The sequence below is a fragment of the Hylobates moloch genome, unplaced genomic scaffold (genome assembly GCF_009828535.3).
Source record: "Hylobates moloch isolate HMO894 unplaced genomic scaffold, HMol_V3 SCAFFOLD_8, whole genome shotgun sequence".
Taxonomy (NCBI): Eukaryota; Metazoa; Chordata; class Mammalia; order Primates; family Hylobatidae; genus Hylobates; species Hylobates moloch.
This window is the reverse complement of record NW_026652283.1, coordinates 46,507,114-46,533,275: the sequence shown is the minus strand read 5'-3', so window position 1 is coordinate 46,533,275 and position 26,162 is coordinate 46,507,114. Positions and strand designations below refer to the sequence as shown.

At 43.5% G+C, this 26,162-nt stretch overlaps 2 protein-coding genes across 6 annotated transcripts in view; one reads left to right on the top strand and one right to left on the bottom strand.

Annotated features, from left to right (window-relative positions):
• LOC116473097 (coiled-coil domain-containing protein 17) overlaps nt 1-3,636 on the top strand; it is a 69,026-nt gene extending 65,390 nt beyond the window's left edge. The window contains exons 18-25 of the mRNA XM_058443130.1: nt 64-182; nt 383-490; nt 739-857; nt 1,001-1,098; nt 1,252-1,455; nt 1,621-1,831; nt 1,901-2,011; nt 2,300-3,636. Coding sequence (XP_058299113.1) covers nt 64-182; nt 383-490; nt 739-857; nt 1,001-1,098; nt 1,252-1,455; nt 1,621-1,831; nt 1,901-2,011; nt 2,300-2,458 — 1,129 coding nt within the window. The 3' untranslated portion in view covers nt 2,459-3,636. The remainder of the gene's footprint in view (nt 1-63; nt 183-382; nt 491-738; nt 858-1,000; nt 1,099-1,251; nt 1,456-1,620; nt 1,832-1,900; nt 2,012-2,299) is intronic.
• Nucleotides 3,637-4,447: 811 nt separating this feature from the next.
• The window catches only part of NASP (nuclear autoantigenic sperm protein), a 35,226-nt gene continuing 13,511 nt past the window's right edge, over nt 4,448-26,162 (bottom strand). For 2 of the 5 annotated variants that reach the window (XM_032160697.2, XM_058443127.1), the window contains exons 3-15: nt 20,773-20,883; nt 17,831-17,911; nt 16,229-16,338; nt 14,484-15,500; nt 9,379-9,458; nt 8,447-8,532; nt 8,262-8,335; nt 7,456-7,644; nt 7,188-7,354; nt 6,291-6,347; nt 5,988-6,065; nt 5,104-5,235; nt 4,448-4,634 (exon numbers count right to left, since the gene is read on the bottom strand). In XM_032160697.2, coding sequence (XP_032016588.1) covers nt 4,554-4,634; nt 5,104-5,235; nt 5,988-6,065; nt 6,291-6,347; nt 7,188-7,354; nt 7,456-7,644; nt 8,262-8,335; nt 8,447-8,532; nt 9,379-9,458; nt 14,484-15,500; nt 16,229-16,338; nt 17,831-17,911; nt 20,773-20,883 — 2,263 coding nt within the window. In that variant the 3' untranslated portion in view covers nt 4,448-4,553. Of the gene's footprint in view, nt 4,635-5,103; nt 5,236-5,987; nt 6,066-6,290; nt 6,348-7,187; nt 7,355-7,455; nt 7,645-8,261; nt 8,336-8,446; nt 8,533-9,378; nt 9,459-14,483; nt 15,501-16,228; nt 16,339-17,830; nt 17,912-20,772; nt 20,884-22,648; nt 22,722-26,162 lie in introns of all 5 variants that reach the window. The other 3 variants (XM_032160696.2, XM_058443128.1, XM_032160698.2) reach the window with 3 other exon arrangements.

Genomic DNA, 26,162 nt, shown 5'->3' with positions numbered 1-26,162 from the left:
TGGGCATAGGGCGAAGCGCTGAGCAGGTGTGGAAAGATGGCCTTCCTGTTCCCCACTCCCTAGGGCCCTGCGGGAGGCCTACATTCGAGACGGGGGCCGGGACCCCGGCGTGCTGGGCCAGATATGGCAGTTGCAGGTGGAGGCGTCTGCACTGGAGCTGCAGCGGTCGCAGACCCGCAGAGGTGAACAGGAGGGTCTCTCGCCAGCGGTGGTCAGTCCTGGGAGGAGAAAAGAACTTGAGGGAGGGCCTGTGGCTGTGGATGGGATGTGAGCTGACAAGTCCAGCCTTATCCGAAGAGCCTTAGCGCTGGAGAGCTGCTCACAGCCGGACGCGGCCAGTCACCAGAGGTCAAAGGTGACAGGTCACACTTGTTCATCGCAGGAAGGGCAGGTGCCACCTCAGGGGAGCTTCCAGTAGTGGAGGCTGAAAACCGGCGCCTGGAAGCAGAAATCTTGGCCTTGCAAATGCAAAAGGGTCGGGCACCCTTGGGTCAGTGAGCACCCCAACCCTAACCCATCCCACCTATCTCTCCCCAGCAGGCCTGGCTCAGGCAGACAGTGCATGGGGAACAAGACCTGTGTTTGTGACTCCCCTAGTTCATGTCTGCACGTGTGTGTCCCTGTATCCACAGGGCTCCGCCAACCCGTTTGTGGGCCAAACTCTTGCGGGAGGGGTATCTCAGCTAATTACCTGCTTTGTCCAACTTAGGGGCACCCTAACTCTTCTTTTGCTCCTAGGGCCCCAGGATCTGCGACTCCTGGGGGATGCCAGCCTACAACCGAAGGGGAGGAGAGATCCCCCATTCCTCCCGCCGCCGGTGGCACCACCACTGCCACTACTTCCAGGCTTCTCAGAGGTTCAGTTCTTGGGTGGGGGAGAAAGGCTGTGAGGACACGGGGTGGGTTGGGGGAACAGGTTGGAGGCAGCTCTGCTCTGAGCAGTTGGGGGAACATGAGCAGCTACAAGGCTTTCTAGAGGAGTCAGCTCTCTTCCCCACAGCCACAGCTTCCTGGAACAATGACCAGAAACCTGGGCCTGGACTCACACTTCCTCCTGCCCACATCGGACGTGCTGGGCCCTGCACCCTATGATCCTGGGTGAGGCCCGTGCCACCTTTGACATCCTCTGTGACTTGGCCAGCACTGCTGGTTAAGGGAGCCCACTAGGACCAGATAGGGTTAGGGACCTGCCTGAGAGGAGGGAGGTTGAAAGGAGTTGGATATTTCCGTGCTAAGACTTGTGTTCCCCAGGGCTGGCCTGGTCATTTTCTATGATTTCCTGCGGGGCCTTGAGGCTTCCTGGATTTGGGTGCAACTAAGGACTGGCTTGGCACGCGATGGACAGGATACAGGAAGGACTACAGCATTGCCCCCAGCCCTTTGCCTGCCCCCACCTCCTGCTCCCGGGCCCATGGGCAACTGTGCCATCCTTGCCAGCAGGCAGCCTGTGCCCAGGTCAGTAGGTGGGGATCATGACTGGTACTCTGCCACAATTGAGGCTTATCCACTATTCTGCTAAGTTTTCTCATCTGTATACAGAGGCTGCTGGCTCTAAAGGGCTAAGTCCTAGGAAGGGACTGTAGCTCTGGCTTCTGACACTGCTTTTTGGTTATTCTACAGACTACCACCCTCACCATCAGTATCTTTGGTCTGTGAGCTGCAGGTCTGGCAGGGGCTGGCATGGGCTAGGGCACCACAGCCAAAGGCTTGGGTCTCACTTGGACTATTTGACCAAGATCAGCGGGTGCTAAGTGGCCGCTGGCGCCTCCCACTTCGGGCCCTTCCTCTGGACCCCAGCCTTAGCCTTGGGCAGCTGAATGGGATTCCTCAGGTAAGTGTGGTGCACAGGGATTGGGGATACAGCAAAGTACAAGTGCAATACCATTTCATCTCTCCCCAGGCAGGTCAGGCTGAGCTCTTTCTGCGGCTGGTGAATGCAAGAGATGCAGCTGTCCAGACACTGGCAGAGATCAATCCAGCAAGTGTCCATGAGTACCAGTACCCACCTCCGGTGAGGGCCCAGCTGCAGCTAGGGATATCACAGCTACCCATACCGGTGTGGCTGGTATGGCTAATAGCCAGCCTTTATTGACCACTGTGTACCAGTCATTACCAATGCTTTCTTGTTTGATCCTCACATCTCTATGAAGTCCTACTATGTAACAGATAAGGAAATCAAAGCAGGACCAGGTTAACTTGGTTCACAGTGAGACTCTAAAAGGAAGCCTAACTAACTCCAAAACCTGTGTGCTTAACCTTTACATTTTTGCTCAAAACCTGCCTTCTCCCTGTTCCACAGGTGTCCAGCACATCTTCACTGGAAGCCAACTTCCTCACCCCCCCAGTTGGCTTTGCTGATCCCCCACCTCGTACAGAAGAGGCCCTCAGTGGAGTCAAGGATAGAGATGAGGGTTTGGGCCCTCACCACAGTTCTGACTTGCCCCCAGTGAGTTCCTGAACCCAAGTGAATGTGGGGATGAGCATCTGAACATTCACTCACAGTACTGGGGCCTATCTCCAGACCTACAGCTTTACTACTCCATGTTCTGACACTGGGTCTAGAAGCAACTAGCAGTTGAGTACAGAAAATGAGTTCCAACCACAGCTTTACCACCTCCTGTAAGTCCTTAACTTTTCTGTACCTCTTCTGTTTTTGTAAAACAGATTAAGGATTAAATGAGTTTGTCAGGTACTTGTGATACTGTCTGGCACTTATGAAGTTCTCCGAAAGGTGACTAAGGGGCATTAATTCCAACTAAAGCAACTTTAAATTCCCACTAGTTCCCACTGCCTTTTTTGGTAAAGCCAGTTTTATTGCCAAACTGAAATCCGTTTCCTCTATTTCTGCCAGGAAACCTTTCAGGTTCTCAATGTACGCATAAACAGGAAGCTCCTGAGGCCTTATGTACTTTGATTCTGGGATAGGTCCCCAGCCCAAGGTTGTTCCCCCAACCAGGGGTCACATGTGAGATCTAGCTTAGATACTGTGCTTAGCCCTAGATCCCAGTGCCAACCAGAGAAGGTCAAGTGCCTGGTAATAAACTACATCAATCATGACTGTCCTGACCAAGAAAGGGGGGAAAGCACCTCAGGACCTGGAACATATACTGCAAGGGCATCATCAGGAAGAAATTCCACAGCCAGGATAAGCCAGAGATCCTGCAACCATGAGTTACTGTGACCAGCCCAGAAAAACTTAGTCTGAAAAATGGGGTTGAATTGAGGGGTCGGCCATCGCTTCCTCTGCCTCCAGTGCAACAAAGCAGCCCTATGGGTGTCAGGACTACTAAATTGAAGTGGTGATTGATTGATATAGGGCAGGCATTGTTTGTTTGGAATTCAGATCCTAACTGGTACTTAAACTAAGGGTCAGGTTAGAGGCAGCTCAGTCTCAAGTGAGCCCTGAAATCTAGATACCAGTGAGAGCACGGCGGGTCTAACATTAATACTAGTGCCCTTACCACCAGCATCCTTGGACTGGTGGGCTCGTTTCTGCCTTTGAAACCCTCTATCGCACACAGAAATGCTCCAGGCAGTCAGGTGAAGTGGCTCACGCGTGTAATCTTAACACTTCTGAGGCTAAAGTGGGCAGATCACTTTAGGTCAGGAGTTCGAGACCAGCTTGGCCAACATGCTGAAACCAGTGCTGGCTACTTGGGAGCCTCCTGAGGCAGGAAAATCTCTTGAACCCAGGAGACAGAGGTTGCAGTGAGCTGAGATCACGCCATTGCACTCCAGCCTGGGTGACAAGAGCGAGATTCCACCTCAAAAAAAGGCAGCCTAAGATCCCACTGTAAGATCTTTAAATATAATTCCAGACAAGGAGATTTTTAGCATCTTTATTTGAGAAGTCAATCTGCAGATGGGTAACAATTCCAAGTGTGGATATATCTCAACCTTTCTACAATACAGAAAATAACAAAACTCAACCAGCCAGCCTCCCCACATATGCTTCCAACCACATCTGGAGTGTCCACCATCAGTCCCCTTGGCTACTTTCAAACCAGAGCTCAAATGCAGACCGTTTTCCTTAGTTCTTTTTCCAGGACAGAATTATAGCCCCAGGTGAAGACTAGGTGGATATAGGACAAGTACCATCCTAGGCCTGGCTCACAGCCAAAGTCCATCATCCATTTTCAGCACTGAAGAGCAAGATCTTCACCAAGTCTTCTTTTTGTAGCCCCCATCCAGGGACAGCACCACTGAAGGTTTGCAAGACACCTGGGTTCAGTGAAGTGTTTGAAAACAGAATATAGCACCATTGGAAAACAAAGGCCTACAGCCACACTTGATCACCTCCACGTTAGACAGACAGATAAGAATTAGGATCAGGAACACCGATCAGTACAGAAGGCCAAAACAAAACCTTTGGCTAATATATAAAACCAGGAGTGCTCCAAGGCAGATTCAGCCAATAATTAAGAAAAAAAACATCAAAGCCTCAACCTTTGCTTACAATCTTTATTGAAGTTATACAAAAAGAATCCTCCAAAAGTGAAAAAATACATTATATACAAAAACACTTTCCCTTGGGAGGAGGGCTGTGCCCCCTCTTAACATGCAGTGCTTTCAACTGTAGCTCCAGCCTCCACTGTCCCCTCCACTGCCGCCCGGCTTTCAGCCCGATTCTCAGCCTGGAAGACAAACAGAGCCTGGGCATGAGTGAGCCTAGTTTAAGCCATTCTGTCTTATATAACTGAGGTCTCAGTCAGAGGAAGCATATACAAGTCACCCAAACTCTGCTTTGCTCCCTATATTAAGAGGGCAGTGACCACGAAGTATTTCTTGAATGCTCTGTGATAATGGGGCTGACAGCCAATAATCATATCACGTGGAAGGAAGTGACCTAATGGTTTTGCCAATCAAGTGCCTTCTTATATGTTCACTGAGGGACCTATAATATACAGGTTCCATTTGTCAGTGAGTCATCCTACACCCCCATAACCAAACTGTTTTCCTGCACAAGTACTGTTTTCTATGAGGACTGCACTCAACAATCGTTAGCAGGCTCAAGGTGGGGAGCATGCATTTGGGAGGACTGATTTCCCCAGGTCCTGAGAACAAGGAATGAGGCAAGAGGCTAAGCCCTGCTTAACTGCCCACCTCCTCCTCCTCCATGTTTTCCGAAACTTCATTTCCACTGGGGACAGCATCCCCACTGCCTCCGTTCACCTCCGGCTCTTGTTTGGCTTTCTTTGCATCGTCTTTCCGGGGACTCTCTTCCTCTGGTTTCCTCTAAAGATATAATTGTGAAGCTTCACAAATGTGCTTAATGTTTTTAAAAAGACAACTGCAAAACATTTCCTTAATTCTTGTGGTACAAAGATCCTGAACACCAGGATTCACAGCTCTAAAGGGTCTCTCTCCCTAGCCACAGGCAGATGCCAACCTGTACTCAGAATAAATTAATCTGTCCCACCATATCACTTCAGGCCTCTCTACCGGAAGCACAGGGAGATAGGGTTGAGGTGAGGAGATGTGAATGGTAATCACTGTACAAGTTTGAATTCCTGTGTTTGAGTCAGGAAACAAAACAGGAGTTCAGAGTTCCCTGGCTGAGGGCAGTGCTCAAGCTTGCAATCCCAGCACTTTGGGACGCTGAGGTGGGCGGATCACGAGGTCAGCAGTTCAAGACCAGCCTGGCCATATTGGTGAAACCCCATCTCTACTAAAAATAAAAAAACTAGCCAGGCGTGGTGGATGCCTGTAATCCCAGCTACTTGGGAAGCTGAGGCAGGAGAATCGCTTGAACCCGGGGGGAGGCAGAGGTTTCAGTGAGCCGAGACCGCGCCACTGCACTCTAGCCTGGGTGACAGAGCAAGACCCGTCTCAAAACAAAACAGAACAATCTCCACTCACAAATCCTTACCACCTTTGGAAAATAAGTGTCTTACATGCACCAACTATATAGGGAGGGGTTTATAGGAAAGGTATTAAAAATGGAGTCTGAGGAAAAGCTAGAAAAGAAACACCACATGTAGACTTACCTTCTTTCTGACGAGGTGAGAAATATCAGTCACACAATTTGATGAGGAAGCACCATCTGTTGGCTTTCTACTGGCAATCTGGCAAAATAAGCCTTTATTAGCAGTCGTACAAGCTACATGAGATCAATGCTGAGGCTTATATTAGTTTTTCAGAGACAAGGTCTCACTATGTTGCCCAGGCTAGTGTTGAATTCCAAGCCTCAAGCAATCCTCCTGCCTTGGCCTCCCAAAATGCTGGGATTACAGGCATGAACCAACACTGAGACTTAATGTAAGTGACCAAAAAACCACCTGAATACCCACCATGGAGACTGAAGAGCCTCCTCCACCAGGAGTGAAACCTGAAGTAGAGCTCTCCACCTGCGAGAAATGACAAATCCAAACTGGTTTGAAGATAGAAGCCAGGCCACCCACAGCCTTGTAACAGGTACCCTTCACCATCCAAACAACTGACTAAGACCTGAAATGCTAGTGGCCTCCATATAGTATCAAGATCTACCCCTGGCCCACCTATGCCTGTCTAGCAGCCACCCAGAGCATAGTGTATACATAGAGTGTACATAATAAACTAAATCTTCCATATCCTACCTGCAGGGTAAAAAGCTCTGTGCCAAAAACAGAACCAGGCAATTTGTGGTGAATGCCTCTCAATGCCTCATTAATTTATGCAAATGAGTTAAGAGATGGAAATACCAACTTACATTTGTTAAGAATGTCAGAAGTATGTATTACACATATGTACTACAGGTCGGGCATCCCATCCCTTAATCCAACAATCTGAAACTTTTTGAGGACTGACTCTCAAAGGAAATGCTCTCTGGAGCATTTCAGATTTTGGATTAAGGGTATCCAACTGTTGAGTATGATGCAAACATTCCAAAATCCAAAAGCATCTGAAATGCAAAACACTTCTGGTCTCAAGCATTCAGGTAAGGATACTCAACCTGTATTATCCCCATTTTACAAATCGGTCAAATGAGGGAAGAGAAATGCCCATGGCCACACATAAGTATGGAATTAAAACCCAGATAGCTGGGGCTCCAAGGTATTTCCTCTTAACCACTGCATTGTTTGATAGGAATAATTAGATGAGCCCACCAACTCCCTGGAAACCAAGTCATGATGAAAAGTTCCTGGCAAATGGAACATTAACATAAATGGTACCAAACATGCCATTATCGAAATGTTAACGGAACCAACCAGAGTAGCTTTCAGAGCCAGTTCAGCTACATTCCCACTACGTTGAGACTCCTTTGCATCTTCTATCTTCTCTCTAATTTCAGGTAGCAGTTCCTTTAGTTCCTCGATTTCTTTCTTGTATTCAGCAGACGATCCTTCAGCCTCCTTCACCTGCTCGTTTAGTACACCTAAAAAGAATAAAGTGATTAGTAATGGCCCAACAGAACTGTTTTTTTCCTTGTTAATTGCTGGATCCAACATCACCATGAAGCAGCTCGTTTTCACTCACCCATTCTCTTCTCAATGACTTCAATAGATTTGCTGAACTGTGCCACTGCCTCATCATACTGAGAGTTGTACCCATAAGCCAAGCCCAGCTGGTAGTGGGTCTCTGCAAGGAGACGGTCGTGGGCTTCCAGGTACTGTTCCTGCAGGTTAAGGCAGGACTGGAACTCCTCCACAGCTTGCACATAGTTTTCTAACAAAAAGAAGAGCAAGTAAATGGACAGCATTTAACATAAAATACTTCCAGAATTCAGACCCATCCTATGGGAATGCATCCATATTTAACATTTCATTTTTGTTTATAGTTATTTCCAGGACCCTTGGACTTTTAAAAACCTACTGAGGCTGGCCGTGGTGGCTCACACCTGTAATCCCAGCACTTTGGGAGGCCGAGGCAGGCAGATCACAAGGTCAGGAGTTCAAGACTGGCCTGGCCAATATGGTGAAACCCCATCTCTACTAAAAATACAAGAATTAACCAGGCGTGGTGGTGGGTGCCTGTAATCCCAGCTACTCGAGAGCCTGAGGCAGGACAATCACTTGAACCCGGGAGGCGGAGGTTGCAGCAGCCGAGATTACACCACTGCACTCCAGCCTGGGAGACAGAGCAAGACCCCATCTCAAAAAAACAAAACAAACCTACTGGAAGACTTTCTGAGTGCCACTTGGAAGAGATCGTTCATTGTTCCAGGGTCTACAGGGAACACAGACCTATCTTTTTAAAGATCAAGTTCGGTTCCAGAGAATCTATTAGCGGAAGAACGAGGGAGCTGAAGACAGTAGGAGAATATAAAATGGAAAATGCATTACCAGATTCAACACTAACTTCTCCGAGTTTAAGATGTGCCTGGGCAGCATAAAGCTGTGCTTCTTTTGTTCCTTGCCTAAAAGAAGGAAAGTTGATCAAAAACCTTAACAGTACCTGTCTAACCCTAACTGGTTTCTATTTAACCACCAAGCTCCCACCCCAAGCCTAGAAGCACCAAGAGTTTTACCTTTTAAAAATGATCTTTGCTAAATCCAGCATATCCCAGGCAAGCTCTAGGTTCCCAATCTCCTCCTCTTCATTTTCTTGAAGAGACTAAAGTATAACCAAATAATAAAAAGATGGGCATCTTTTTCGAATACAAATCTAAATGTATAACAGCGTAGCTTAAGAAAAGTTGACACACGATTCAAAATTTGGACTTTCTCCCTAAAATCTAGAGAATGGGTCCACATACTGTCTTAAGTCATGACCATGTCACTGATATTTTAACAGTGAAATGTTGGCTCACATACTAACACATAGGAACCACCCCAGGATCAAATATATCCGCCCATCCTAGGCATGAATAAAGGGTCCCTAATCCATAACCAAGAGACAGTTATCTATAATAATCATGCCTAGGGCTGGGCATGGTGGGTTATGCCTATAATCCCAACACTTTGGGAGGCTGAGGCAGGAGAATCACTTGAGGCCAGGTTTGAGACCAGCCTGGGTAGCATAGCAAGACGGCCGTCTAAACAAAATAAAATTAGAGAACAAATTAGCCAGACATGGTGGCAGACATCTGGAGACCTGGCTATCTGAGAAGATGAGGCAGGATTCCTTGAACCCAGGAGGCTGAAGATACAGGGAGCCCTGATCATGCCAGTGCACTCCAGCCTGGGCAACAGAGACAGATTCTGTCTCTTAAAAAAATAATAATCGTGCCTAAAGTAGGTAAGCTACAGTCCTGCAAATCAGCTGGGCGTGTTGACACAAGCCTGTAGTCCCAGCTACTTGAGAGGCTGAGGTGAGGTGATTACTTAAGCCCAGGTCTAGGCTGCAGTAAGCCATGATCATGATCACCCCACTGCAATCCAGCCTAGGCAACAACAGTGAGCTCCAGTCTCCCAAAAACAGAAAAAGGCTGACAACAGTACTGAGTGGCTAACAACATACCTTGTTTTCAAGAACTGAATCATTTGGCATTTCTTCAGTCTTATCATTTTCTTTATCATCCTCTTCTGAGCCTTCAGTTTCTACAAGTAAAAATTCCTCAGTATTGAGAATATAACTAAGAACATCTTCTGACTAGTCAGAGATTCCACCAATACATGTGTCAACCTATATTCAAAGATAGGACAGACCAGATGCTAATCCAAGTGAGTTAACACCTGAACTGAATATATTGTCAGTGGGTGCAGTCTAGTTCAAGTGTAACCTTGACTAAAAATGTGTAATCTTATAGTCTATGGGTCAGACCTTCAGCAATTAAAAGGCTGAGTGTTTCTCTTATGAAAGTCAACCTGGACCATTCAGAATAAGACACATTGGCTACTGCCTCTTATTCAATGGCTAGAAGCTCCCATTCATTCAGCCAGAAGCAGGTGGAGACCTCAGTCAGTGTTTCTGGTATCTACAAGCCACTCATTAGATAATACTAATAGCCTGGGAAAGTACCAAAGTTAAATTATTCCAGTCCATTCTGATCAAGAATGCTCAAGAGACTAGCTTTCCCACAACAGAGATGTGGAGCAAAAAGCATAGTCCTTACCGACTTACACCAATGAGCATGCCACAGACTCCAGCCAGCTATAGCACATACAGAATTTGAGTAAGGAATACTGTAACCCCTATTTTACTCCTATACCTTGTTAATAACACCTCTAAAATCTGCAGCCATATCAACACCATATTTCACCATATTGAATACACTCACAAGTCAGCCATCTAAAGGTCAGGCTCCTAATCAATAGCTCTACTGTGATTACACAAATCAACAATGTTAAGTGATTAAAATAAGCTTTCTGTTAATACAAACAACTCATGAATTGGATATAATATGCCTCTATCATCTTTCATTATGCATTTTTAACACCAGCAAAAGAGCTCAAACACTATCTCCAAACACTCTGAGATTCCGTTTTCAAAGAAGCTTAGAAAAATACTTTTAACAGGGTCAGGCGCAGTGGCTCACGCCTGTAATCCCAGCTCTTTGGGAGGCCGAGGCGGGCGGATCACGAGGTCAGGAGATTGAGACCATACTAACACGGTGAAACCCGGTCTCTACTAAAAAAAAACAAAAAAATAAGCCGGGCGTGGTGGCGGGCACCTGTAGTCCCAGCTACTCGGGAGGCTGAGGCAGGAGAATGGCGTGAACCCAGGAGGTGGAGCTTGCAGTGAGCGGATTATCGCGCCACTGCACTCCAGCCTGGGTGACAGAGCAAGACTCCGTCTCGGAAAAACAAACAAAAAAAAACTTTAACAAATTTATTTACTGAGGACATCAGGGCATTGCCATTGATACCTGGGCACAAGCTAGGAAAGGTTTTAAAGTAATGGCAATGGCTGCCAGGCGCGGTGGCTCACACCTGTAATCCTAGCACTTTGGGAGGCCGAGGTGGGCAGATCACGAGGTCAGGAGATTGAGACCATACTGGCTAACATAGTGAAACCCCGTCTCTACTAAAAATACAGAAAGTTAGCCAGGTGTGGTGGCACATGCCTGTAGTCCCAGCTACTCGGGAGACGGAGGCTGCAGTGAGCCTAGATCACGCCACTGCACTCCAGCCTGGGTGACAGAGCAAGACTCTGTCTCAAAAAAAAAAAAAAAACAGTAATGGCAATGGCTTTCTCCTTAACCTAGCTCCCCACCATTCCTTGAAGATGGTAGATTCCTCAAGAGGAACCAATGATATTCTTCTGAGGCAATTATAGGAATTTTAACTTAAAAATTTGATGTAAAACTTCCAAGTAATTATTTTGTTTCAAATTAGAGGTTGTCTTCCAGCATTCTGCTATGAGTAGGAAGAGATACCAGGTAAGAATAGAAGATAACAGTATCAATTTAATTTTTCCTACAAATTGGGAAGAGGAAGTATTTACTTTTCTGTCAATTATCCGAAATATGTAAATCTACTTCAGCTTTTCTGCATATTCTGCTAGAGGATGGGCAGAGTTAATAAGACCACCCATCTGGTCTAACTTTGGGGAACTAAGCCCAGACCCACTTGGAAATTTGGATATGAGAAAATAATGGTGTATGGTGGGCCAGGTGCAATGGTTCACACCTGTAATCCCAGCACTCTGGGAGGCTGAGGCCAGTGGATCACCTGAGGTCAGGAGTTCGAGACCAACCTGGCCAACATGGTGAAATCCCATCTCTAGTAAAAATGCAAAAAAATTAGTCGGGCCTGGGGGCATGTGCCTGTAGTCCCAGTAGTCCCAGCTACTCAGGAGGCTGAGGTAGGAGAATCGCTTGAACCTGGGAGGTGCAGGTTGCAGTGAGCCGAGACTGCATCACTGCACCCCAGCTGGGCATGGTGATGCACACTCGTAGTCTCAGCTGCTTGAGGCTGAGGCAAGAAGATGGCTTCAGCATAGGAGTTTGACGCTGTAGTGAGCCATGACTGCAATGCCACTGCACTCCAGCCGGGCAAAAGAGAAAGACCCAATTCAAAGAGAAAAAGAACAGACCGATTATCTTTATTAGATGGAAATGTACAGCCCAACACGTGGCAAAGAGTCAAGAGGTGGCAGTAAACAGGGTTTTAATTTTTAAGTGAAAAAAACTGCTTGGAAGTTTTCAGCAGAATGGTGCTGCTGCGTAAAGGGAAATAAAGCACAGAAAGTAAGTGGTTGGGTACTCAAGCCAGAAGCTTCGGTACCAGGCTTCTCCTTACTGTGTGACTAGGGCAAGCTACCTAAACCCCTTTCTCCCATTTCTTCTTTTGTAAAATATGGAAAACTGTATTGTCTTTACAAGCAGAACAGTATCTGATATACAACACCAAAAAATGCAGCATATGAAAAGCCTGGGGCTTTTAAAAAGATAGTTAATTTTTTAAATAAGTGACAAATTTTTTTTTTTTTTTTTTTGAAGACAGAGACTTGCTGCGTTGCCCAGGATGGAGCGCAGCGGCGTGATCTCGGCTCACTGCAACCTCTGCCTCCCGGGTTCAAGCGATTCTTCTGGTTCAGCCTCCCAAGTACCTGGGACCACAGGCGCATGCCACCATGTCCGGCTAATTTTTGTATTTTTACTAGAGTCGGAGTTTCACCATATTGGCCAGGCTGGTCTCAAACTCCTGACCATGAGATCTGCCCACCTCAGCCTCTCAAAGTGCTAGGATACAGGTGTGAGCTACTGCGCCCAACCCACGACAAATTTTTTTTTTTTTTGAGACGGAGTATTGCTCTGTCGCCCAGGCTGGAGTGCAGTGGCGCCATCTCGGCTCACTGCAAGCTCCGCCTCCTGAGTTCACGCCATTCTCCTGCCTCAGCCTCTCCGAGTAGCTGGGACTACAGGCGCCCGCCACCACGCCTGGCTAATTTTTTATATTTTTAGTAGAGACGGGGTTTCAGGGTGTTAGCCAGGATGGTCTCCATCTCCTGACCTCGTGATCCGCCAGCCTCGGCCTCCCAAAGTGCTGGGATTACAGGCGTGAGCCACCACGCCCGGCCTCCCACGACAAAATTTCTAAGCAGTGGGTGTAGGAAAGGGATAGCCACTGTCTTCTTCGATGTGTGGTAACCTGGGAAGAATAATATATTCAAGGCAGATCTGGGTTCAGATTCAATACTATGACCCTAAACAAGTCATGTAATCTTTAAACCTCAACCTCATCACTATAACTTGGGCAATACTACCTGTCACATAATATTGTTTTAGGATCAGACGTAATGTATGTGAGAGAGTTCTAACAATGTTAATTATGATCCAACAAGTTTTCGAACAATCTGTAAGGGACTGTGATATCTCTATTGTAGCTTACCATTCAAGGTCTTAGGAGCCAGCCAGCAGAGCTTTTTACCATCCTTGCTCACAATCATTAAGATCAAGACATGGGAGTTTTTTGTTTTTTGTGTGTGTGTGTGTGTGTGTGTGTGTGTTTTTGAGGAATTTAGTTCTGTGCTTTTTTCCATAAAGAACTCCTAAAGCTCCATAAGAAACCCAATGGTGCTACCATTTTAGCCAATTCATTTCCAGTTACTGAGCCTGTGTTGGCTGGAGTACAGGGACCTGCACATAGGTAGAAGGACGTTTACCAGAATGAGCTCAAAGTATTGAAGATGGGTCTCTGAAAATCTAAAACTTACGAGAACTCTTGAAGTAGTCTGGCAATTACAAGAAGTAACAATTAGTTGGAATATACCTGTGGTTATTAATGCCAATGTTAGATGAAACTTATATACAGTAGAATCCTCAAATGATAGCAAAAGTCAGACGTGCCAGTTATGTAATAATTAGAGGCTTATACACCTTAATGAAATTTAATCACAATTAGACCAATAGCATTATAGAAAGCATCCACGCTTTATAATATTCTAAGTAACAAAAATTCAGTTTAGCAGCCGAAGCAAGCATGAAATGAGGAAGGAAAGCAGGAAGAGAGCTAATGGTTATGTTTTTTGTTGCCTTAGGGAAGGTGGAGGGGGCGGGCTGTTTTAACTGATGTGAATAAGCCTCTGAACACTTCCTGAAGACTTAAAGGTAGAGAGAGGCACCACAATTCTTTAACTCTGGTGATACAATAGTCAAGGTTAACTGCCTTCATTTAAATGGCATGCCTGCTTCAGTGTACCAATTCAGTGGATTCTACTGCTCTGTAGCTGCTTCCCAACGCACAGAAAAGGAGTCATGTGAACAATAAATTTTAAAATCCAGAGGCATGCAAGTGAACATCCATTCAGCATTCTCTGCCAGCCTAGCCCACTATTTCCCTACCTACCCCACCCCTCATCTACCTTTTCCATCCCACTTTATTGGCTAGTATGCTGCAACAAGTTACTGATAGCTAGCCAAGTCTCCGAAGTCACAGAGAAGGCCTATTTTGCAGTTAGTAAAAGTGTTAGTTTATAAGCCAGCTAAAGACGACTTGCTGCTTTTGATTTAACTTACTTGACTATCACAACCTTGTTAAACTACCCCCCTTTTCATTTAGCCCTTTCCTAATCCAAAGGCAGACGGAAAATCCTGAATGGAAGGCTGACTTTTACCCATAATTAGTGAGTCAAATCCAGAATGTACTCCACCCACTGCAGCTCTTGCATATCCCGGTTACCTTCACCCTCTTTCATCTGTTCTTCTCTCTCTTGTGTCTCTTCATTAGCAGCTATCTGAACTTTGTCTTCAGGTGTTTTCTCAGTAGCTCCCTGGGCTACCTTGGTATCAACCCCATCTCCAGCTGCCTCAGACTCTTCTACAGACAGCTTAGTCTCCTCCTGACTAGGAACCAGCTTTGCCCTGACCTTCTCCTCTAGTCCTGAGCCATCTTTTGTTTCTGTCAGTCCTTCTATAGAAGTCTGTGGTTCGATAGGAGTCTGATCTCCTACAAGTGACGGTCCATTGACTGCACCATCCTTAGGGAGAACTGGAGCCTCCTGCCCAGGCTTTTCAGAGACTTCTGATCCAGCCTCTACAGCTGAGGCCTCTGCAGCCTCTGTTGTCACCTCTGGTGACTCTTCAGCAGGTGGCATTTCTTGACCTACCAGTTGTTCAAGAACCGCCTTTCCTGCCTTGTTTTCAGAGGTAACTACCTTTTCCTCTGGCTCATTCCCACCCACATCCACTGGCTTGACTGTCGGGTCTAAAGACTCTGCTTCTACCTCCACTGCAGTGCCCTGCCTTTCTAGAGTCACCACAGGCTGCTCTTCTGAAACTTCTTTTGGCTTCTCCTCTATGCTCACAATTACCTCTCCCTGCTTCTCCTGACCTCCTTTTTCTCTGCACTCTTCTTGGACATCAGTTCCAGAAACTGATTTTTCTTCCTCAGCATCTGGTACTTCCTGTTCTGGCTTCCCAGAAGTGACCTCAGCTTCATTCGGTCCTTCTGGTGCTGCTCCTCCTTTTGCCTCTTCAGAGGTTTCAGTTAACCAATCTAGAGTCAAGTCAACTTTTTCTTGTGGCTCCTCTGCAGATTCACTTATATCCATATCTTCTCTTCCACCCTTCTCCATTTCACTGTCCTGTTCTTTATCAGTTTCAGGCTTTGCCAAAGACTTGTCTTCTGTTTTTTTGGCTTCTTCTTTTTCTCCCATGGCGTCATAAACCTGTTCTCTCAACTCTTCCCTTGCTTCCTCTACATGGTTAAAGAACATGAAGCATAAACATGTCTTCGAGTTTAATGATAAAGGCATAAATGGAAACTAAAAATACATTCCCTTTAAACCCTCAAAAAGCCTACCAAGTTTCAGCAGATGGCCTAAAAATTATCTGCCCCCTAGAGAAAAGGAAAGGGAGCGTCCCTGCTAGCAGAGCAACTTATTGCAAAAGAAACCCAAGCTTGTTAAACTAGGTATTGTTTTACTTGAGCATTCTGATTACCAGTTAGGTAAGAGATGCCAAGCTTTTCATTCTCCCCCATCTGATATGTAAAACTATAGCAGCCAAATTCAGCTTAGAAATTATATAATTTTTGCAGACATTAAAAAATGTACAAGGGCTCTAAAAGTACCGCTATTAAAATAACTGAACTGCACAGGCTGTTTAAAAAAATTTTGCATCAGAAAAATATTTCAGGTTGTAATAGTATTTAAAACACCAATTTAATCTTGCTTTTATCTTTTTGATTTAAAAAACCCCAATAGAAATAACTGGATTTACTTGAGAAAATAAGTTATTCTCTTACAAAAATCTGCTGTCAGTTTCAGTAAACAGCTACCCCCACTGCAATCTCCACCAGATGCAGGCATCACCCCAAGCATCTTAAGAGAGACCATCCAGGACAGGTAGAGCCCTGTTTCCACCACTATATACAAGAAATATACAACGTCGCATCTCTTGAATGTCACATGCAACTCCACATACCATCTATGTTATCATTATTTTCTACCAGAGATTCATCTTCTGTTTTTTCTCCTTCTTCCTCTTCCACATGCACACCTTCCAAGGCGTTTCCCAACACACCATTCTCCATTCTAGGAGAACAAGAGAAAGCACCAAAGGTTTGATGGCTAGAACCTAGCAATTTTTTCTAAGACAGAAAATATAGTCCTATATTATAAAAGAAAGGCAAGAGTAAGGCAAGTGCAGGCAATATAAAACTATATATATTCAAGGAAGCAATGATCAAAACTTTAGTAATATAAATTAAGACTGCAAGAGCACTGAAGGAAATAAGCATATTCCTCCATCCAGCCGCCTGAAAAGCATGTCTCTTGTCAAAAGAACAAGACCTATATGCATTCCATTTATAATAGGACCATACTATTTCCCAAACTTTGTATCCACCCCATTTCTCTAAATAGCCAAAAATACTCTAGCAAGATTTTCACGGCAAATCATTAGAAAGTTCTGTATGATTACGAGATTAAAAACTTACCAGAGGCCAGGCACGGTGGCTCACACCTATAATCCCAGCACTTTGGGAGGCGGTGGCAGGCAGATCACCTGAGGTCAGGAGTTCAAGACCAGCCTGACCAACATGGAGAAACCCCGTCTCTACTAAAAATACAAAATTAGCTGGACATGGTGGCGCATGCTTGTAATCCCAGCTACTAAGGAAGCTAAGGCAGGAGAATCGCTCGAACCTGGGAGGCAGCTTTCGGTGAGCGGAGATCGCACCATTGCACTCCAGCCTGGGTGACAAGAGCGAAACTCCGTCTTAAAAAAAAAAAAAAAAAAAAAAAAACTTATCAGAACTGGGCCAGGCGCAGTGACTCACGCCTGTAATCCCAGCAACTTTGGGAGGCTGAGGTGGGTGGATCACCTGAGGTCAGGAGTTCAAGACCAGCCTGGCCAACATGGTGAAATCCCGTCTCTACTAAAAATAAAAAATGAGCCGGGTGTGGTGACACGCGCCTGTAGTCCCAACTACTCAGGAGGCTGAGGCAGAAGAATCACTTGAACCCGGAAAATGAAGGATGAAGGATGCAGTGAGCCGAGATCGCACCACTGCATTCCAGCCTGGGTGACAGAGTGAGACTCCATCTCAAAAAAAAAAAAAAAAAAAAAAACTTACCAGAACTGAGATTAAATAGATGACATCATTTGCTAGTTTGTATACCCTAAACAGAACTTATTCTGGTTAATAAATTCTGATAGAACATAGCCAAGAACTTTTCAATAGTAAGAGTCTTTTTTACTGGACAGTCTCACCTGCTAATTCTTTCCAGTTGTCCTCTATTCAGTCCTTGTTTTGAGCTAGCTCACAGTGCTTTTAAAGATTCTCTCGCTACACTGAACTTTGGATCATTCACTATTGGAAAGATCTTTGCTTCTAATGACTCTAGAAGTCAAAACTTAAATATAACTACTAATTGTATCAAGTGCCATTCACAACTTCCATCACTACTTCAAGCTCCTTCAAAACTCTCTGGTCAAACCAATCTTGCTTAGCTCCTGTGAAATCTCAAAGCTAGTAAACAATCTTAACAAGGGAACTTCAGTTTTTAAATACAACATCCATACCTTGCCAACTCCAGAAGTGATTTCCCATAGAAAAAGAAGGCTTCTCCACACTCATTAGCTGTCTCTCCATACTTCTTACCTCTACAAAGAGAATAAACATCTAAAATCTGAATTACCATCTAATCTAAAACATTTAGTTCTAGTTCTTCAGTTATAAATTGATATTTCTCCAGTAACGTACTCCTAGAAAACCAATAACCCTCTTGCTTTCAAGTCAAGGCCAAAGTGACATTAAACAATGCATGAAAATTTTGTAGGCTCTTTATCAATATATAATATATATACATCCTAAGTGACATAAATGTGCTACAATTAGTAATATATAATGTAGGGCCAAACAGCCCTAAGGTATTAATAGGTATTCCTCCTGCTAAAAGACAGATGTCAGGCCGGGCGCGGTGGCTCACGCTTGTAATCCCAGCACTTTGGGAGGCCGAGGCGGGCGGATCACGAGGTCAGGAGATCGAGACTACGGTGAAACCCCGTCTCTACTAAAAAAAAAAAATACAAAAAATTAGCCGGGCGCGGTGGCAGGCGCCTGTACTCCCAGATACTCGGAGAGGCTGAGGCAGGAGAATGGCGTGAACCCGGGAGGCGGAGCTTGCAGTGAGCCGAGATTGTGCCACTGCACTCCAGCCTGGGTGACAGAGCGAGACTCCGTCTCAAAAAAAAAAAAAAAAGACAGATGTCAATATGGATCAGAATAGTTAAAGGACCTTTGGCTGGGACCTAGAAGATGATTAAGGCCCATGGAAAGGCATGATGTAAAGCACAGAATATCTGGAGTTGTTCTACCTGGATTCAAATCCTACCTTTAACCCATAACTAGCTGTAAGACTTTAGACAAATTATTCTCACAGTGCCTTAGTTTTCTCATCTGTAAAATGAGAATGTTAATAACTGTTTGTTCAAAGAGCTATTGCAAGAACTAAATGAGTTAATGTATGTAAAAGCACTGAAAACAATGTTTAGACAACAAATAGCACTATGTATTACATCTTAGCTATTAACATCTAGACAGAGAAGGAAGAAGGACAAAAATTACACAAGTATAATGAACAAAAGGAGAAAGTACTTCTCTATGTAAGGTAAGAAGACTGGCTTTCATGGAGTAAAATACTGGCAGAATTCATGCAAAGTCAGGCCAACTAATGCCTAAGAGTCTATTGAGAGTAACTAGAGAAACTAAGCAGTAAATTGTGATGGAGGTCATGTCTAAGGGTAGTCTACTACAGTAGAATAGAACATCTCAAATTTTCCTCCTAAATACCCTTAATGGCAGGAAAGTGGGAATACTGACCTCTCCAGTAATCTGGGAAAAATAACCTAAAAGTGTTTATGTGTGCTTAAAAACTTAGGTAACATTTTATGTTGTACAACAACCATGCATTTTTAAATAAAAATACCTAAATACAGCTGGGCACGGTGGTTCACGACTGTAATCCCAGCACTTTGGGAAGCCGAGGCAGGTGAATCACCTGAGGTCGGGAGTTCGAGACTAGCCTGACCAACATGGAGAAACCCCATCTCTACTAAAAATACAAAATAAGGCAGGTGTGGTGGTGCATGCCTGTAATCCCAGCTACTGGGGAGGCAGAGGCAGGAGAATCACTTGAACCAGGGAGGCGGGGGTTGCAGTGAGCTGACATCGCGCCATTGCACTCCACTCCAGCCAGGGCAAGAAGAGCGAAACTCCATCTCAAAAAAAAAAAAAAAGTCTCTAAATACTACCAGATAAAATTTAGTCTCTACCCTACCAGAGCCCCAATTCATTAAGCTCAAGCAGAGAGGAACAAAGAGGACAGGAATCAGACAAGAGATTTTTGCAGATATCCAGGAGTAAGATTCTATTCTGGATGTTGGGAGAGGCAGTAGGGGTTTAGGAAAAGAATGGATTGATATTAAGCGTCAAACCTGAAACCCACAAATGCTTTGTTATAACCATTTCTTTTATAAAGAATATTTAACTTAACTATATGTAATGTAATCAACTGTATATAATGTATGCAATGATTGACCTTCAAGTTCAATTGCAATTGCTAATACTGTATTTGAGGAAACTTAAACCTCACCATAGACCAAAAGCCTGTTGCTTGATGATTTAACTTGCTTTTTTTTCTCTCAGATAATGGAGGTACATTAAAGTCTTTGGGGAAAATAAATGATCTTTAAGGCACTAAAGCTAACCTTTTCCTCCAGGATATAGGTCTATATGGCTACCTGGTGGTAGCTACCAACTTCTAAGCAATTCCAACAACAGTGCTAAGAATGTATGAAAAAATGCTGTGCTAATAATAGCACTATCAATCATGACTTGCTTGGGCCTAAAGAGTTTCCATAGACACAGAACTTCTAGTGTTAAAACTGGGAAAGTCAGGCTGAGGCTCAGCGGCTCACACCTGTAATCCCTTTGCAAAGCACTTTGGGAGGCCAAGGTGGACGAATCGCTTAAGCCGAAGAGTTCGAAACCAGCCTGGGCAATGTGGGGAAACCCCATCTCTACAAAAAAAATACAAAAATTAGCTGGGCATGGTGGCACACACCTGTGGTCCCAGCTACTGGGGAGCCCGGGAGGTTGAGGCTGCAGTGAGCATGAGATTGTGCCACTGCACTCCAGCCTGGGTGACAGAGACCCTGTCTCAACAAAAAAAAGCGGGGGTGAAGGGATGGGGAGAGAGGTCCTAGATAAATCAGGACAAGGTGTGGTCACCCAAATTAGTAGTGATTGGAATACAAATTACATTACTCAGGAAAATGAAAGGGTGGAATTGCTTGGTGATATTTAAGTTTTACACTTATAGTTACTGGTACAAACCACATGAAAAATAATCAAATGTTTTAAAACTCTTGCTCTTCATGCTTTTTCCCCATAAAATAACTTATTATAACTCAAGGTTTATTAGAACATAATATTACATCACAGCAAAATATACAATACTTACAAAAGACTAGCTGCTTCCTGGAATGCATTGACAGCTGCTGGAATATCCCCCATCACCAGATGTTTCTGTCCTAAACCCAGTAGTTTCTTAGCTTCACTATCCACATCCAGACTGCAAGAAAAAGATTTTTTCTAGTGTCAAGTACTGTCTAAATCAGTATTTTTTGAATACCTGCTACATTTGAGCAATAGTTTAATTTTTTAAAACTTTTGGACTACTCTGGCAAGGCCTAGCTAACATACTTATTTACCATCACAAAATCAAAAGAAATCTTAAAGGCAACATTCCCAGAAGCTTGACTAGAATATTTCTCAGCCGGGTGCGGTGGCTCATGCCTGTAATCCCAGCACTTTGGGAGGCCGAGGCGGGCGGATCACGAGGTCAGGAGATTGAGACCATCCTGGCTAACATGGTGAATCCCCGTCTCTACTAAAAATACAAAAAATTAGCCAGGCGTGGTGGCGGGTGCCTGTAGTCCCAGCTACTCAGGAGGCTGAGGCAGGAGAATGGCGTGAACCCAGGAGGCAGAGCTTGCAGTGAGCCAAGATGCGCCACTGCAGAGCGAGACTCCATCTCAAAAAAAAAAAAAAAATTTCTCTTAACAGCTCATCTAATCACAAAGCCTCTATTGTATATTACTATAAATATTTCCTAATTAATCCACAAATAAAAAAGATATAAAAGAACCATAAATTCATACAAATTGCACTAGCTAAAAGAAATATTAAAATTAAGAAGCATTTAGGTAAATAGGGCAAGAGGCAGTGATTTCAAGATTAAGACAATGTAGTATTGGCATAAAGAAAACCAAATGGATCAAATAGAACACAGAGTACAAAAACAGATCCATGCATATATGACTGACTGAAATTTTGAAAAAGGTACCAAGGCAATGCAATGGGGAATGGATAATCTTTCTAACAAATGGTGCTGCAGTAATTATAAATCCATATGCAATAAAGTGAACCTCAACTGTTATCTCATATCTCATACAAAAATTAATCTGAAATGGATCATAGGCTTTCTAAATATAAGATTTAAACCATAAAATTCCTACAAGAAAATATAGGATAAAATCTTAGTGACTTTGGGTTTGGCAAAGACTTCTTGAATATGAAAGAAAAAGCACAAACTATTAACAAGAGGAAAAAAATCAATAAACTAGACACACCGCTAAAATGAAAAACTTTTGGTTTTGAAAGACACTGTTATAAAAACAAAAAAGGCAGGCCAAACTGGGAGAAAATATATGCAAAATTTCTGATAAAGGACTTCAATATATAAAGAACTCTTAGAATGCAATAATAATCCAATAAAAAGGAGGCGAAAGATTTTAACAAACATGTCATCAAAGATACACAGATGGCAAATAAGCACATGAAAAGATGCCAACATTATTGGTCACTCAAAAAAATACAAACTAAACCCACAATAAGATACTGTTATACTCACTATAATAGCTAAAATTTTAGAAGACTGACCATATATCAAATGATGGTGAGGATGTAGGGCAACTAGAACTGTCAAACACTGCTGGTAAGAATGTAATAGTAGAATCACTTTAGAAAACAGTTTGGACGTTTCTTAAAGTTAGATATATACCTACCATACGATCTAGCCATTCTAGTCCTAGGTATGAACCCAAAAAATGGAAATGAATGCCCATACAAAGACTTGTACACAAATATTCACAGCAGCTTTATTTGTAAGCCAAAAACTGGAAACCCAAATGGATAAACAAATTGTGATATATCTACATCATGAAATGTCATTCACTAACAAAAAGAATGAACTATTAATACACGTGGTAACATGGATGAATCTCAAAATAATTATGCCGAATCAAAGAAACTATACAAAAAGAAACAGTACTTACTGTATGATTCTATTTAGATAATATTCTACAAAATGCAACCCATCTTCAGTGACAGAAAGCAGATTAATGGTTGCTGGGGAGGGAATGAAGTACAAAGGCACATGAGGAAACTTTGAGGTGATGAAAATGCTCATTATCTTGATTGTGATAATGGTTTACAGGTGTATACATATGTAGAAGAAACTCATAATTGTTACTTTAAAGTTATGTGCAGTTTCCTGTATGTCAATTAGACCTTCATTTAATGTTTCTTACAGCTTTAAGAAAAACCTGGGTCAAAAGAGCAAGAGTCAGTGATATTTCAAGTTCCATTAATGAAAACCAAATTATTTGGAAGGATAATCCCTCTTCTTAATTCAATCAACAATACTTGGGCACCTGATATTGCTGGGCACAATTCAAGACACTGTGATTATAACAAGAATGAGCTAAGACCACATGGACAATGTCAAATTGAAGCAGAGAACTTAAGAAGGCAAGCCAAAAAAAAAAAAAAAAAAAAAAAAATACAGGGGAAAAGCACTCTAGGACAGAGGCAACAGTAAGTTCAAAGCTCTAAAAGAAACTTGCTTAAAATATTTGAGAAACAGAAAACTTTTCTGGCTAGAGTAAGCTGGAGAAGAACTATGGGAAATAAAGGTGAGGAAGAAGAGAGAGCAGCATCACATTAGTATAGACTTTAAGACAGAACAAGAACAGAACTGGGGAGAAAACCAGTTGGAAACAAAGTCTGGCCGGGCGGATCACAAGGTCAGGAGTTCAAGACCAGCCTGGCCAAGATAGTGAAACGCCCCCCCTCTACTGAAAATACAATTAGCCAGGCGTGGTGGTGTGTGCCTGTAGTCCCAGCTACTTGGGAGACTGAGGCAGAGGTTGCAGTGAGCCGAGATTGTGCCACTGCACTCCAGCATGGGTGACAGAGCGAGACTCCATCTTAAAAAAAAGAAAAGAGAGGAAAAGAAAAAGTCTAAGGCTGAGCATGGTGGCTCATGCCTGTAATCCCAGCACTTTGGGAGGCCAAGGTAGGAGGATCACTTGAGCCCAGGAGTTAAGAGACTAGCATCTCTACAGGAAAATACAAAAATTAGCTGACATCACGGTATGCACCTGTAGTCCCCGTTACTCGCGAGGCTAAGGCAGGAGGACTGTTTGAGCCCAGGAATTCAAGACTGCAGTGAACTAGGATCACACTGCAGCACTCCAGCGTGGGCAACAGAACAAGACCCTATGTCCAAAAAAAAAAAAACCTCTTCATAAAAAAAAAAAAAAAAAAAAAAGGAAGCAAACCGTAAAAATCTAGACAAGAACAACCTGAGGAGTATTAGAGAGGGTTAGATTCTGAATATACTTATTTTAAAATTCGCTAATGGACTAGATATATAATTTATTGAATGAAAGAGTCAGAGATAAAGCAAACGTTTTTTTTGGCCTGGGCAACTGGTATTAAGTGTTAAAAGTGTTAATAATGGACTATGTAGAAATTTTATCTACATTTAAATCCTAGGATCTACACCTCATAAAGTTATTGAATTATTACCCCCACTTTACAGATGAAAAACTGAGTATTAATGGCAGCGATTCAAATCTACACAATCTAGATGAAAAGTTCTAGAACACTGCCACTGACTGTTTAAAAAGTCAACTGAAGGAAAAGCCAGTGAGAAACAGGGCAATCAATTACTGTACAGTATTTAGCTTTGGATATGTTAATTCTGAGATCCCTATTAGACCTCCAGGATATTAAAAGGGAGAAATTTGGGAGAGATATGGGGACTGGAGATACAAATGGGAGAGTCAGGTACTTAAAGCCACAGGACTTAACAGAGGAGAATACACAGGGAGTGGCTACTAATAAAGACATCGTAGGACTGAATGAGCCCTGGGAGCCTTCCAACATTTAGAGGTAGGGGCGACGAAGAAGAATGGGGGTTGAGGGGAATAGCCAGTGAAGGAAAAGAGACAAGAAAATAGTATGAAGTAAAGTAATGGGGCCAGGCACAGTGGCTGGCCAACATGGCGAAACCCTGTCTCTACTAAAAATACAAACATTAGCCGGGCATGGTGGTGCATGCCTGTAATCCCAGCTATTTGGGAGGCTGAGGCAGGAGAATTGCTTAAACCTGGGAGAAGGAGGCTGCAGTGAGCCAAGATCGCGCCATTGCACTCAAGCCTGGGTGACAGAGCAAGACTCCATCTCATAAAAAAAAAAAAGTAACGGGAGTAATGGATTGGGTCAAATGTTACTGACAAGATTAACTCTGAGAGCTGAGAAATGACTACTAGAGTAAGGAATATGGATGGTATTAAAGACCATAAACAAGACTATTTTAGTAGAATGGTAGAGAAAAACTCAATTGAAGCAGCTTCAATTAAGAACAAAAGAAGTAGTAGAGAAACAGAGTGGACACCTCTTTCACATTTTCCTGTCAAAGAAACTTGATGTGAGGTAATAGATGAAGGGAAGTATGAGGGGGTCAACAAACGGTTAAATCTGATACCTAGTGGGTTGATACAAGTAATCTCATAGGAAACAAGAATAGTATTGTTGCATAGAGAACTAAAGGAGTTCTGTTATTAAGTAAATGATGAGTGGGATCTTGTGAACAAATGGAGATGTTTGTGTTATGTAAGAGCAAAGAAACTTTGATGTCAGGATCCTTTACACTATTACGTTACTGAAGCCCCCCAAAAGCCTCTGTGTATGCAAGTTATATCTGTCAGTATTCGCCATACTGAAATTAGAACTAAAATAATTTTAAATATTTTTAAATGTTACGTTAATAACATGACTTTCTTTGAAAAATAACTTCCAAACAAAAATTTGGTAATAGTGGCACTGTTACATTTTTACAAATCTCCTAAATGCCTGTTAGTAGAAGAGAACAGGATTTTCATATTCACTATTCTACCATGTTTTCTTTTCATTAAAATACAGAAATATCTGACTTGATATAGATATGTAGTTGTTAAAAGAATATTTATTTATTTAATTTTATTTATTTATTTTTTTGAGACGGAGTCTCGCTCTGTTGCCCAGGCTGGAGTGCAGTGGCGCAATCTCGGCTCACTGCAAGCTCCGCCTCCCGGGTTCACGCCATTCTCCTGCCTCAGCCTCTCCGAGTAGCTGGGACTACAGGAGCCCGCCACCACGCCCGGCTAATTTTTTGTATTTTTAGTAGAGACGGGGTTTCACCGTGTTCTCGATCTCCTGACCTCGTGATCCGCCCGCCTCGGCCTCCCAAAGTGCTGGGATTACAAGCGTGAGCCACCGCGCCCAGCCGAGAATATTTACATAGTCCTTTCAGATAACTGGATATTCTTCTGTTTCCACACCCAAACCCAACAAGTGGTCATTTGTCTTAAAAAAAAAAAAAAAAAAAAAAAAAAAAAGTCTTGCTGTGTCACCCAGGCTAGAGCGCAGTGGCATGATCTCAGCTTACTGCAACCTCCACCTCCTGGGTTCAAGCCATTCTTGTGCCTCAACCTCCCCAGTAGCTGGGATTAAAAGCAGGCA